Source organism: Mytilinidion resinicola (assembly GCF_010093595.1).
Source record: "Mytilinidion resinicola strain CBS 304.34 unplaced genomic scaffold BDZ99scaffold_37, whole genome shotgun sequence".
Taxonomy (NCBI): Eukaryota; Fungi; Ascomycota; class Dothideomycetes; order Mytilinidiales; family Mytilinidiaceae; genus Mytilinidion; species Mytilinidion resinicola.
The window spans coordinates 297,940-311,596 of record NW_022985473.1 but is presented as its reverse complement, the minus strand read 5'-3'; the positions used below and the strand labels follow the sequence as shown (position 1 = coordinate 311,596).

At 53.4% G+C, this 13,657-nt stretch overlaps 7 protein-coding genes across 7 annotated transcripts; 4 read left to right on the top strand and 3 right to left on the bottom strand.

Annotated features, from left to right (window-relative positions):
• Positions 1–51: 51 nt before the first annotated feature.
• Positions 52–1,424, top strand: BDZ99DRAFT_577436 (uncharacterized protein; the record flags this gene model as incomplete). Its single annotated transcript, XM_033728692.1, has 2 exons — positions 52–440; positions 496–1,424. 2 exons carry the CDS (start codon positions 52–54, stop codon positions 1,211–1,213), a joined length of 1,107 nt encoding a protein of 368 aa, XP_033568717.1. The 3' UTR covers positions 1,214–1,424.
• Positions 1,425–2,189: 765 nt separating this feature from the next.
• Positions 2,190–3,748, top strand: BDZ99DRAFT_577434 (taurine catabolism dioxygenase; the record flags this gene model as incomplete). The annotated part of the gene is made up of 8 exons (XM_033728691.1): positions 2,190–2,512; positions 2,566–2,675; positions 2,726–2,889; positions 2,941–3,106; positions 3,159–3,256; positions 3,313–3,434; positions 3,484–3,562; positions 3,616–3,748. The coding sequence occupies exons 1-8, from the start codon at positions 2,248–2,250 to the stop codon at positions 3,746–3,748; spliced, it is 1,137 nt and encodes a 378-aa protein (XP_033568716.1). The 5' UTR covers positions 2,190–2,247.
• Positions 3,749–3,986: 238 nt separating this feature from the next.
• Positions 3,987–4,897, bottom strand: BDZ99DRAFT_402857 (uncharacterized protein; the record flags this gene model as incomplete). Its single annotated transcript, XM_033716312.1, has 2 exons — positions 3,987–4,581; positions 4,635–4,897. The coding sequence occupies 2 exons, from the start codon at positions 4,895–4,897 to the stop codon at positions 3,987–3,989; spliced, it is 858 nt and encodes a 285-aa protein (XP_033568715.1).
• Positions 4,898–5,221: 324 nt separating this feature from the next.
• On the top strand, positions 5,222–7,029 carry BDZ99DRAFT_455913 (mitogen-activated protein kinase organizer 1; the record flags this gene model as incomplete). Its single annotated transcript, XM_033718456.1, has 6 exons — positions 5,222–5,273; positions 5,334–5,377; positions 5,467–5,968; positions 6,081–6,205; positions 6,257–6,488; positions 6,590–7,029. The coding sequence occupies 6 exons, from the start codon at positions 5,222–5,224 to the stop codon at positions 6,619–6,621; spliced, it is 987 nt and encodes a 328-aa protein (XP_033568714.1). The 3' UTR covers positions 6,622–7,029.
• Positions 7,030–7,636: 607 nt separating this feature from the next.
• On the bottom strand, positions 7,637–9,500 carry BDZ99DRAFT_216996 (uncharacterized protein). The gene is made up of 3 exons (XM_033713406.1): positions 9,229–9,500; positions 8,662–9,038; positions 7,637–8,611 (listed from the first exon to the last, which is right to left on the bottom strand). The coding sequence occupies exons 1-3, from the start codon at positions 9,271–9,273 to the stop codon at positions 7,852–7,854; spliced, it is 1,182 nt and encodes a 393-aa protein (XP_033568713.1). The 5' UTR covers positions 9,274–9,500; the 3' UTR covers positions 7,637–7,851.
• A 1,264-nt stretch (positions 9,501–10,764) lies between these two features.
• Positions 10,765–11,402, bottom strand: BDZ99DRAFT_216917 (uncharacterized protein). Its single transcript, XM_033713404.1, has one exon. The coding sequence runs from the start codon at positions 11,247–11,249 to the stop codon at positions 10,839–10,841; it is 411 nt and encodes a 136-aa protein (XP_033568712.1). The 5' UTR covers positions 11,250–11,402; the 3' UTR covers positions 10,765–10,838.
• A 654-nt stretch (positions 11,403–12,056) lies between these two features.
• On the top strand, positions 12,057–13,333 carry BDZ99DRAFT_216938 (uncharacterized protein). Its single transcript, XM_033713405.1, has 3 exons — positions 12,057–12,126; positions 12,223–12,516; positions 12,870–13,333. Exons 2-3 carry the CDS (start codon positions 12,282–12,284, stop codon positions 13,244–13,246), a joined length of 612 nt encoding a protein of 203 aa, XP_033568711.1. The 5' UTR covers positions 12,057–12,126; positions 12,223–12,281; the 3' UTR covers positions 13,247–13,333.
• The last annotated feature ends 324 nt before the right edge of the window (positions 13,334–13,657 follow it).

Genomic DNA, 13,657 nt, shown 5'->3' with positions numbered 1-13,657 from the left:
CGATTGTACCACGTCGCTACATCGTGAACGCTTTTATATATCAGGCCTAATATGGTTCCTGTATTCTTACTGTATTTCTTCTGGACCGTTACCTTCCAAGGCTTTGTCTGTGCAAGCCCCAGGCATCAAGAAGGACTACTCGGCAAACCTGTACTGTCGAGAGCTAGAGCCTGCGACAATGCATCGCACGTAGACTGGATCGAGCTGGCACGACGACAAGAAACTACCTTCGAAAACACCTGCGGATTCTTGACTGGAGATCCTACCAAGCCACGGACTGCGGATGGTCGAGTCGATGTGGAAAACTCGTTGTGGGGATTCTGTCCTTCTACTGTCATCAGCGCAAGCGATTGCGGCCTAGCTGGCAATTGCGTCGACTCTCATGCATGCTCAAAGGGTTGTGGAGCAGTTGGGAATACCAAAATCACTACCTTTACTTGGTCAGTCTGAAAATTTGAGAGATAGATAGGGAACGTGGGCTTACCTCTGCCGTAGTGGAAATACTGGGGACTTCTGCTCCACAGCTCTACTGACTGCGAGACCCGACCAAACATACTCCTATATCGCGTGCGGAAAGGTCGCGACGACAGATCATCTCTTAGCTGCGTTCACTACCGGAGACTCTCCAACGTCAACGCCGACACCATCTAGCAGCTTCCCGACCCCTAGATCGACCTCTTCGTTACCCTCATCCACTCTTCAAACAGCCTTAAGCTCTTCGCTTGGAAGTAGTTCCTCGATTGCTACCACGAGTCTTGCAACGACTACATCATCACCGACCGCCTCATCATCCACCTCCTCTTTCTTAGCCCTTCCACAGAATTCGCAAAGTTCCACGACGTCAACGCCCGTTCCCACCACCAACATCTCCGCAATAGTTGGTGGAGTAATCGGCGGACTTGCACTGCTCTGCATCTCGATCATCGTGATCTTCTGGCTTCGATGCCGGTCGAACAATCTAATACCTTCTCAATCTCTAGCGACATCATTGGATACATACGGTAGCCAACGAGAACTCGTCAGCATTGAACGGCCAGCGTCTGATTACAAATTCAGTGGGTACAGCCCAGTAGAGATGGCGAACAAGCGCAGTCCTGCAGAGATTGGAACAAGGTGGACTGTCTCTGAGTTACCGGCCACTCCAATACCGGCATGGCACAGAGTCAGTGTATCTAAGAGCCTGAAAGGGCTGGGATTAGGAGTACAGCATTGACAAGAAAGTGCTTAAGAACGCTGTGATTGGTAATGACTGCTTGGCTTGTATTGTTGGAAGCATTAATGCGCTCTTGAAAATGATACGATGCACGATGAACGATGAACGATGACGACTATGTACTGGACGCATGTATAAAACCACTTACGTGTGTGGGCCTGATTCGTTGAATCATGTAGATGATAACCAATTACCCGTGGAATGGAGATCTCTGCAGTGTGTCATTCCTCATAGTCAGTAGCAACCTAAATGTTTACTCACCGATATTCATAGAGCTAGACTGTTCACTATAGCCCATAGCTTTCCATTGATTGCTCAAAAGTCGTCCTGTTCGAATAGATGTTGTGGTTATGGTGGCATGTAGCTTGAAAGTTGTAATGTCGTCGAAGTTTCCAGGTCTCCCATTTGACGAGCCGTGATTCGGCCCGATTCCGACGAGCATCCAACTCCACCTCAACCTTTCTTCATACTAACCTGTTAGCAAGTGAAAATATCAATTAAATATCGAAAATGTAAGACGTGCTCTCCGCCTGGTTGCAAGGCGGTTCGGAAATACATAAACGCGCAATCACCAATCACCAATCCCAAGCACAGCTGCACCTCTCACCTCATAGCCAGGATGTTGCTCGACAAACACACATCTCCAGGCATCCCCATCGCGCAACCGTCCAGTCTTTTTGCGCGACCCCCGCCTTAGACTCCCAAACCAGCCTATCAGCTCTCGCTTATACCACGCCTCGCTTCGTGATAAGGAAGTGTGATGCGAGGGCTCTGGGATAGTGGCTCCTCACCACTCGCGATGCTGATGAATCTGCGGCATCAAGCTGCCGTAGTGCGAGCGGGGTATGTAAAGTCGCGATGAGAGTGGGTGATAGCGCGTTCGACAACTGATATCCGTATGCGGATATCTGAGCGAAGGGGTTAAGGTTCTGTTGCTACTTAAGGGGAGGAGATATCGTAGAAATGATATTAAATTCAGGCTTTTAGACCATTACCATTGATTCCGAGACCATTCAGTACAGCATTGTATCACCATGGCTCCACACGCAGCAGACGACGCCCAGGTCGAGCAGCCCGCCTCTCCAGTCCGCACTACTGCTCGCACCATTCCTGAGATCAAGAAGAGTGTTGCTGGATTGACGCAGAGCGCTTCTTTCCCAGCTCCGCTCGAGTATTCTGGCTCTCTCGATGCATACGAGTCTTTTGATGTGACGAATGTCATCGGCCGCGAGTATTCGAAGCTTCAGCTCTCTGAGATCCTCAAGGATGATGCCAAAGTTCGGGATCTTGCCATCACAGGTACGATATATTGTCCGTTAGATGAATCAAGTCCCACTGACGGTATGATGCAGTTTCCCAGCGCGGCGTAGTGTTCTTCAGGAACCAGGATATCAACATTGAAGACCAGAAGATCTTGGGACAGAAATTGGGTGAACTTACGGGAAAGCCCAGCACCTCGAAGGCAAGTTCATATGCAGGCATTGACGGAGCTGTCTAATGGTTGAAATGTAGCTCCACAAGCACGCTCTATCCAACAGCAAGCGAGGAATATCCGTGGATGAGAACGGCAAACTTGATGACGAAGTTTCTGTTATTTCATCTGACCAAAACAGGAAGTACTATAAGGGCCGCTACTTTAACTCGAAGAGACCTGCGAGCGAGGGCTGGCACGCTGAGTATGATCCCCCTTGACACTATATCTTGCGGAGACTGACGATGGGTCCTAGCATCACCTTTGAGCGTATTCCTTCGGACTACGCGATCTTGAAGATCGTCAAGACGCCAGATGATGTCGGAGGAGACACGCTCTGGGCATCTGGCTACGAAGCTTTTGACCGCCTGTCCCCGGTTTGGCAACGATTTGCTGAAGGTTTGACTGCTACTCATTACCAGGTAAGTGACTGCTAAAAGATGTGAATGGGGAACTTCATTGACCGAATCAAAGCCAAACTTCAACAAAGTCGCCGCAGAGCATGGTCTTGAACTCATCGAGGATGACAGAGGCGCACCAGAGAACAAGGGCAACGACTTTACCGCTTCTCAGTACGTAAATCGTGTTAGCTCACTTTTTGAAATAGGTACTGACGTTTGTTACTTAGCCCGGTTGTTCGCACCAACCCTGTGACTGGATGGAAGAGTCTCTTCGCTGCTGGCCACCAGGTCCATGCCGGATGGATTGACAACGTAACAGAGACGGAAAGCGAAGTCATCAAAGAATACTGTAAATACTTCTTCTGGAGAAAACCTGGCCGTACTAATATTTGCACCAGTCAATCGCTTGATTCACGAAAACCATGACCTGCAAGTGCGGTTCAAGTGGAATAAGAACGACCTTGCCATCTGGGACAAGTAAGCAAACACTTCCCTTAGTCTCTGCTTTGCATAATATTGACTGCGTACAGCCGCTCCGTTTACCACACGGCTACCAATGACTATGAGGGCAAACGACAAGGTAACAGGGTCGTGTCATTGGGCGAAAAGCCGTTTTATAACCCGGCTTCGAAGTCGCGTCGCGAGGCTCTGGCTGGGCTTTAGAGTCACTGAATATAATTAATGCATTGTCCCTCTCGATTGTCTTTAGAGTGACTCACATAGTTAACAGGGTAATCGCTCAAACTCATAAGTCAACCAATTGTTGCCCACAATGACCTATGGTCACATGCTTTTGATGCAAAAGGAGGCAGCAAGGCCCCTGTACCTGACCCATCCTTGTCCTAGACGCCCAAAATGTCCCCAAAAGTGTGATATCGACGAGCGAAAGCACGGTGTTGGCTCATTCCGTCCGGCGCCACTTTGTCTCATCCTCGCCGTTGGTTCCGTCCACGCCATTGCTCCCGTGTGCGGCCTCGTCATCCTCTTCTCTTGTCCTCACCGTGCCCGCACCGGCACCCAGGTTACCGCGTCTTCCAAAGATGTTGCCGTCCGCATCACCCAGCGTTCCACCTCCGATGAAGTTCCCGGCCTCATCAAAGTATTGGTCCATGTTCTCAGACGTGATCCAGCCGCCAGCGCCAGGTGCGGTATCTTCTCCTTCGTCCTCCTCATCTGAATCTGGAGACGCTGGATCTGGATGCAGGTCCGAGCAAGTGTTCATCGCAGCGAAGAGCTCCTTGATGTAGGGAGTCGTAGATTCGGTAACAGAGGCGTAGTTCGGCGGGAGCACTGTGACCTCCAGTACCTCGATCTCGTCCTCGGCGTTTACAAGCTCAGTGTCGTTCAGGCTCAGCTCCATGTACAAGGCTTCTAGACCGACCTCTGATGATGTGTACTGCGGACCTTTGAAGCGCGAGATGGCGTGGAGAGCGATGGAGGGGTACGGGATCGAGACACCCGTATTGGACGGCTCCAATTGGAAGAGGACGAAACGTCTATGGGGTTAGGGTCAGCTATGGAGAAGTTTAATAGTGGGAAGAGGACATACTCGGAAGTGACCCAAATTTCGACATTGGAGATGGTAGCAAGCTGAGACGTAGTAGGACCATCCACTACCGCAGTAGGCTGAAGCTTGGCGATAGCTGCATGCGACTGGAGCTGGTTCTGCGGGATCTGGAGGGTGACGCCTGCATGCTTGCAGTGGAGGACTGGCTTTCCACCGAAGAAAGTGCCAGGAGTCTGGCTTTGGTGCTCCTCGAGGGCAGTGAAGGCTTCCAACTGCGGCCTTTCAGAGAGGACCTCGAGCGCCATGGTGATGAGTCTTGAAGGTCTGCGAAACTATTCGCAATTGCGGTGCTCAGTGTGAAAATGCCCCTCTACTCATAGGATGTTGCCTGCTTCTCGGGTGCCTGGTTCTGATATGCGCTCTAGTAAAAATGTTTCAGGATAATACCAAAAGTAACTTACGCAATACCGGCAATCTGGAAACACAGCTATGAGTTGACGAAAATCGGCGAGGTTGTTGTTAGAACGAGCAAAGTGAAGCTCTAAATTTTGAAGAAGATCTGCGGGGGGCTTGGCGCTTAAGAAACTCCCCTCAAGCTCCTCCGCACTCTCCTCCGAACCCCAACCGCCATGAGCTCACAATTCCCCACCCGCCAGATAGCAAGACTTGGAGGCCATAATGGTATTCCCTACTCAATTCGCCGTCGCCCGCAAAGGAGCAATAATACATAACGAATTTCAGGCGCCGTTCATGCTGTGACCTACAGTGCTGGCTCCAGTCAATACGTACGCACTATCTCTTAATCACTCCGTAGCGAATTTCATTACAAGCCGCAGCTTTCAAAGCTCTAGAAACCTCACTTACATACCGATAGATCCTCACCGGCTCCACCGACCACACTATACGCCTATTCAACCCCTCAAAGGCCGCCTCTCCCGGCTCCGTCCCCGACCCCTCGCTCCCAACCCCAGGCCTCATCCAAACCTACGACGCCCACGGCTACGAAGTGCTCGACCTCGCCGTATCAGCCGACAATGCGCGCCTCATCAGCGTCGGCGGCGACAAGACCGTCTTCCTATGGGACGTTTCGCGGGCCACTACCATAAAACGATGGACTGGGCACGCTGGCAAAGTGAATTCGTGCGCATTCGGCGGGACAGAGGGCAGCGTCGTCGTGAGCGGGAGCTATGACGGGACGGTGCGGCTGTGGGATGCGAAGAGCCAGAGCTACAAGCCGATCATGGTGCTCAGCGAAGCGCGGGACAGCGTGAGCAGTGTGGCGGTGATGGGCGCGGAGATCGTGGCGGGGAGTGTGGATGGGCGGGTCAGATGCTATGATATCCGGATGGGGCAAATGTTGGTTGATGTTATAGGGGGTGAGTCTTGCGAGTTCCGACCCCGTCGCGCGAACAAGGGGAGAGGAGGAGAGAGGAGTATCGACCATCTGCACGGAAATGGAGTTAATGGCCAAAAGCTAACGAAGGACAGCACCCGTAACATCCCTCACGCCAACCAAAAATACCGACTCCCTCCTCGTCAGCTCGCTGGACTCCACAATACGCCTCATGGACAAACCAGACGGCAAACTCCTCAAAGCCTATAGAGCGCCTGAGGTGCGCCCCTCTCCCCGTTCTCATCACACTGTCTCTTCTAACACCCAGCAGTACACAAACACCGACTACCGCATCCGCAGCACCCTCGGCCTCTCCGACAGCATCATCCTCAGCGGCAGCGAGTCCGGCCACATCCTCATCTGGGACCTCCTCACAGGCAACCCGCTTCACAAACTTCGCCACTCCCCAGCCACCCAAACCCCCCCAAACCCCAAAAAGGACGTCGTCAGCGCAGTCGCCTTCTGCCCGACACGGAGAGAATGGGCCAGCGCAGGCGGTGACGGTGAGTAGTTTCCATAATCCCGGGAGTGCCCCGGCTACAATCGGGGCATTATTCTTATCTCAAAAAGTCTAATTGCTGACGCGTGATGTGCGGCGGCGCAGGGAACGTGATTGTTTGGGGTATGCCGGCGTGATAAACAAATCTGATTTACGGGTATGGAGATTGGCTGGCCAGTATCGATTTATGAGATTGCCGCCGTTGGCTCCGGGGGGGCTGACGTCATTGTCATGTGCTGGAATTTATAGAATGATAGTATAGTCAAGTCATAGGACAAAAAAATCTTTACTACCTTTCGGCAATTTAACGTGGGGCTTCGATTATGCTCTCGATGGAGTCCGGCGCTAAATGGGACACGCGTGTCGTTCTGGGTACACTTATCTGCCACCGCCTAAGACAATATCAATATTCGCGTCTAATTAATCACAAGACTTTGTCTTAAAAGATGTGGTCAAGGTAGAGACGTAGATGGTGTTCCTAATTTATCTTACACCACTATCGAATAACCCGAACCAAGTATATGCATCAAGTTTCAACTTTTTTTGATGTCCCCAGTCCCAATGCTGCCGTGTGAGTGCCATGCCCTCCTTAATTGCCCTTCGTTTCTCGTGACGGCGTGGCATCGTTCATGTAATGTGACCAGACAACACGACTAAGAAATAAGAGACATGATGGTGAGACTGTTTTCCGGCGTCCGAGACCTAAAAATAAATACGCGCGCGATGCGAGTTTTGAGAGAGAGAAAGAGGACGTGTGTTTGGTGGAGATGAGCAGAAGTGGAAATAGAGACACGGCGTCTCGAAAAGGTAAGGGCAACGTCAACAATACGCCGATGCATGCGAGGAAAAGTGACAAGTCGTAGAAGGATAAAGAGGCGTGATAGGCTGGAAGTCGATCGGATCGCAAGGCACGAGGAACGCCACCAACGGCACCGCATGCAATATCCGTGTCCCGACCGGTGAGGAAACCCTGCTGATGAAGACAAACGTCGCTCGGCTTGGATGTGCGATGAGCCGAAACCGGAAAAGTGTGCCTAGGGCTCCAGCCTGATATCGAAATGGTGACTTTTGCCGGCTGACGCACCTCCCACGCCGACTAAGAGATTCTCAGGTAGTCCAGAATCTGACATCCCCCCACCACTCAATATTGAAGAAGGCAAGGCTTGTCCAAAGTGGACTGCCTGTTGCCTGCTTGCATATGAGGGGCAGGCCCCCTGGTCTGGCGTTTCTGATCGGTGAGGTTGTGGTTGTACGCGAGCACTTTCGACCCTCACCTGACCGCAGCTTCATGCGGCTACCCATCGCTGTGCGGCCACGACGGTCCCCATCATTGATCAGATCGCCGCACTCGTCGCTTAGCCCTAAAGTTAATCGGGTACGACGCCGTTCTCTGTACCCCGCAGCGCGGCTAGCGCTCGATGGAGCTCGTCTTCGCCAACCATGACGGTTCCTGCGCGTGCGGTGCTGAGGTAGCTCATCTCGACAGAGTTCTCGAGAGCACCCTGGGCTGTGCCGCCAACTAGGCGCCCTGCCACACCGCACACGATGCCAGTGCTTTCGAGAGGAAGCTCGCGCAGGTCCAGCGTGATCGGAATAAGGAAGTCGTCTTTAGAGCCTAGTAGGACGTCTTGCGCGAAGTTCGGGAGGAGCGTATGATCGAGGAGCAGGGATGCAGGTTCGGTGTCCGTGAGCGTGAGTGACAGGAATCTCGGGCACGGCGGTGTTATGAGGCATTTTACGAGGCCTAGGTGCAGCGCGTCGTCAGCTGCGCTGGTCGTCGAGTTTCGGTTGCCGTTCGAGTTGCCTGTCCGTGATGGGTCTTTGCGACCCGCGCATTGGATCAGCCGAAGACTCGGATTGACGGTAGGGACGATGTTGCGCCGTTTGAGCGTCGCAAATGTGCGGGTTTGAAGCTCAGAGATGGTGGCCGGGGGTGGGGTGCCTGGCGATTGAGTTTCGAACGAGGAAGTGGACGAGTGGTTCCGCCCGTGGGAGGGATTGACGTAGGTCGAAGTGTGCTGCTCGAAAGCAAACCCACGCTCTTCGAGGGCATGCACAACCTGTCCTCTGCACCGCAGAGGCACGAGGATGTAGTCGGAAAAGTAGGTGGTAATGAAGAATATGGAACTGTTGCTTGTTAGGATTGAATGTCTCGAGACTTCATTGAGACAACCTACATTCCAGCCAGTGCGAGTGGACTGGTGAGCTCAAGGACTCGCTGTCCGGCATCAAGTCCTTCGCCGTCAACTTGCATGACGATGGAGTCTTCGTTGGTAATAGACACTTGGCTTCTCGCCGCTGCATCGAGGCTGTCTCGTACAGGAGCAAACAGCTCACGGGCGAGAGTTCGAGAACACACTATCGAGCACTCAATATGAGTGATTGAGATGTTGACAAAAGGATGCTCGTACGGCCATCCCCGAGGGGCCCGCACTGCTCCGTTGGAGGAGGCAAAATCAGTTCGGCCTTCATTAGGAAGCAGCAGTTGCAGAATGGCCTGGAGGAAGTTTGCATAAAGCGACAGAGGGATGTGGATCAGGGCCAACTGGGTATCCTTGACGTTGAGCATGGTGTTAGCTAAGAGAAAAAAAATAAAAGGCGAAAAGTTTTGTGGGGAGGCGAGATATAAAACAGCCCTACGGGACGCCATGCATGCACGGCTGGGGGTGCACCATGCGATGCGAGGGTAATAACGCTACTAAGCATTGCATGACAGTGGGCGGGGACTAACGAAAGGTACATACAAGAAATTGGATGTGAGCACTGAGCAAGGTCATGGAAGACTCCATTACGTGCAGACGATAAGAATAGAGTTTCCCGGATGACGAGCGAGCCCCGTGGAGGTCGTGAGTACCTGCGAGGCGACGGGTGGCAGCAGGCTGACGGATCCTGAGGTCAGGGGAGCACGAGGAACCGCGGAATAAGCAAGCGTATCGACTGCGATGTCGTCGGCCAGAAGAAGCAACGTGATGCACAGCGAGGCTCAGAGCTAAAATCTGGGGCGGGCTGCGGAGCCGGTTTCAGCCGTTGATGGGCTCTTGTCCTACGGGCCAGTGAGAGGTGTTGTTCTTGAAGTTCATCCCCAAAACGTGGAGGCGTTGATCGGTGAGGAAGGGCACGGCGGATGTCGTGAGGTGATAACGCGGCCGGCCTGACCGTTCACGGCAGCAGGGCACACGAGGGGGTAATAAGAGCGGGCAGAGAAGGGCTTCCAGGCGCCTGGAGACGCCACGACCGCGGGCAATGCTCGCAGGCGAGGCAATGGACGTTGTTCTGGGCTGGTGTCACAGAGCGAGATGTCGAGTCTGGGGTAAGGTATTGGCGTGCAGCGTGGGGAAAATCTCGGTGCGTGCGTCAATTGGCCAGCACGCCGCCGGATCGGTGACTTCGAGGCCCTGCTCTGGAGGTGCTCTCCCGATGGCCCAGGTGCCGCGTGGGATGCGGCGTGAGCAGCGTGGCAGAGTGGTGAATACGGCGACGGGTGGCCAGCTGACTGCGGCCACGGCGGTTGAATCGGCACAAAGAGGGCGAAGACAGGCCAGGGCAAGAGGAAAGGAGGCAAACGGAGCAGGCGTGTCGGGCAGGGCCGCGGTAGGCTTAAGTAGCATCAGAGGAGTCCAGCGCCAAAGGAGTCGTGAAGCGCCAGTGGAGCCAAGTGGTGGGTGGTGAACAGCTGGGTGACTCGAAGCAGCACTCCGATAACCGCGCCGATTGAGGCCGTAGTCGACCACGAGCGAGGGACGAAGCGACTCGAATCGGCCACGGCAGCGCGAGCACGCTGCCCTCCCAGTGCGCGTCCCGTGATGGCCTTGGGGCATGGCTTGGTGCTGCGCGCGTCGACGTCAAAGGGATGCCGTGGGCGACGTCGCCTTTGTCGGGAGACGCCTGCTCTGGACCGTGATTCGACGGCACGCCTGTACCTGAATGTACCTGAGCAGCTGGGCGGATTGGGCAACCCGAAGCTGCCCGGCATGCGAGGAGAGGACGGTGTTGCTGGTGGTGTTTTCCTTACGGTGTTTCCTAGGATTTAGAACATGGCTAGAACTCTCTGCTGATGCTTTGTCAGCCGCTTGTGAAATTTAAACATGGCCTGCGAACTCAACATGCTACATACTCACTGTTGGAGATAATTTAAAGGAGGCAGACTGGTGGCATGCTCTTGACAGGTCATTGGCAGGATTTCGACAGGATACTAACGCCAGTTAGAATCGAATTTGAGGCTAGCAGGACATGGAAGGAGCGATGTTGTTGAGCCTGCCGTCGCGCAGGCGCCAAATACACCGTTTCAGCGCTTATCTACTGCTTGCCTAACTGATGTTATTTACAGTGATTGATATTTGACAAGACAACAACTTTAATACCCCGTTCTAGCCATGTTGCAGGTCGTGAGGTGCACCAGCCGACGCTGCCGCTCCAGATTGCTGCCGGAGTGCTCGTCCCGAGGCCTCTCCAGACTTTTTCTCTCATGCCGCATCCAACCCACGCCCACAGCCTCCAGCCCGCTCTCCATGTCGGCATTGTGGCCCCAGCCGCAGCATTGCGTGCATACAATCGCCCCTCCAATGCCCGCGAGAGGAAATGCCGGGCGGCTGGCTGACCGACCCCGCTCCTTGTCGCCCCGTCTTGGCCGGAGAGAGGATCCTGTTCTGGCAATATCATCACCACTCTGTCCAACATGGTGTTTTGTGACCGCCTCAGCCCATCTAGTGCTGCTAGCGGGCCGCAACAAGCACTGAACGGCAAACGAACCACTCTCACGCTTCATCGCGATACCTCATCATCAACGACGTCTCATTCCCTCGGCCCGTACCGCGAGCACAACCCCGCAAACAGCCAGCCACAGTCGTGCAAGGCCTCCAGCGCACTCGTTCGAAGACGTAGCTAATTCTGGGCTTCGATGCAGCTGCCTCCCCAGAAAATGCACAGAAAGCCGCATGTCGGGATCCTCGGGACCCCATTCGTCTCTCATGCGTCTTCCCCTCACTGCACTCTGTTCGCGGAGTAGTTTCCCTTCGCTGCTCACCACTCACACCACGTCTCCTGCGGGTGCTGCAGCTCCCTGCGTGCTCCATGCACGCTACGAGATGTCATGCTTCAATGTCCCCACTCTTCCACAATATGACGCTGGCGGCGCATGAACCCCTCCGCAGAACCGGAGCCAAGCATGCTCAGCTCACGCCAACCCGCGCCCTGTCCTGGCAGTCCTCCGATTCACTCGCGTCTCCCGCGCGACTTGGTAAATGTATATGCAGACAAGACGTGGGGGTTCCTGCGCGCTGGAGGCATTGTCACATCGCTACGGTTCGCTGGCAGTCCCCGGGTCCCGCTCACCAGGTCTCGCCCTTGCTGCGTCTTGAGAGGCCGCCTTGTTACGATAGTCGAGGGCCAAACCTTCACGAGACATCCGGCATGATCGGGAAACACAAAAGATTAGCTGCTTGATGACAATCTTGACTGACAGCGCATCACTCTGCTCGGAGATATGGAGAGGGGAAGGAGAGCGGGTTTGAGCGAGCCGTAGAAAGCAGCGACCCCATGTAATGACGCGCTGATATAAAGCAGATGTTACACAAGCCATACATTGTCCCATCCAGATTTCGATTCGCGCTAACGCCGAAGGAGATCACTGATCAGATACAAAGGTATCACGGCTACTTCCAACATCACGTGGCACTGCTTTCTCACGTGATACAGTTTCTATCACGTGATGCTGAACGCTCTAATAACTTCCTCATCAGCCATCAAGAGCGGTGCTCGATACCAGGTATGACTTGCAGATTTTATAGGCATCTCGGTTATGTCTTCGTCTAGCTTAGATGCTCCGGCTCGTAGGCCTTGCCAAGCACGTGAGGTTTCAGAACTTTTGCTTCGCCTCTTCCTTTCAAAATCCCAAAGCTCCCACACGACGAAGCTAGTTCTCTTTCTCTCTGGTTGGTCCGTTTATCACTTTGGAACGGCCGTATCTGCCGGTGCTGTTTTGGCCCCAATATCTATTGACTCACAGCCTCATCCTGAATTACGCCGTACAGTAGGTATGTACATTTATAGATTCCTAGAAGTCGTGCCACTGCGGCGAAGACAGCTTGGAAGTGTGCCTAAGAGTCAAATATCCGTCAGTCCTTGAGGATCTTGGGATTTCTCATTCCCATTGCTGGCACCACCTCGAACCGTTATTTCACACGTAAAATATCATTCCCAAGCTTTTCCGCTGTGGCCCATAAAAGCCTCTCTCATCACCACATATATTGCCGATCATACTCTCCGAGAACGTTTGAGCTCCCATATCTGTTGAGGAGTCGCTGCATAACGCTGTGGTTACTCGACGTCCACTCAGTTTTGATCCAACACCTTTCCTAAAGTGCACACCGTTGACATTCATTTCAAGCGCCCGACAATATGAGTACCTATAACAGAACAGAGCTACCTCCCCGCGGTACCAAACGCAGTTGCCCCAACATGCGCACTTGCCGGCCCGGACTAGGAGTAGCCAGCTTCAACCCATTCGTCTCGAATCGCGAGGCCATGCTACGTCGAATCTGCATGCTTGGGATTCTCCTCACCCGCACTGCCAACTCTGTCTTCATCACTCTTTCTCATGGAATGGGTCCCTCAATCATCCCATCAATCCTTCTGGGCATCCTGTTCTTCTTCTTCGTAGCCTACTCCCTCCATCTCATTGGGGAGATGACCGGCTCGAGGAAGTCTGCGGCATCGTCTGGAGCAAGTGGCATTTCGACGCTTTCCTCGCGATTACCTTCTTGATCCACGTGGGGTTCATTGGCAGATACTTCGTGGGTATGCCCGGAACCGTGTTGAGTGCGTTGTGGATCACGATGGGATTGCTGATCTTCATCGTCGCTTGGATTGCTTGGTGGAATCCAGAACCTGCTGCTGGGTACCCTCCTGTCTAGGCACTCAGTCTGGTCGTGTCTGATTCAGAACCAGAGTATATCTTTCTTAGGCATACACCGCGGTGGAAAATGCATGGAGTAACAACATCGATGTCGAGGGTTTTGTTCGTCCCAGATGATGGATGAAAGCGTTTTCGTTACGGCCTCGAATATATACGCACTTCCAGAAAAACCAAAGCCAAAGGCCTCGTTCTTAGCGATAGCGCTATGTGATACCTTAGGAGCCGAGCCTGGATGCTCAGTAAACTTACTTACAGTCAAT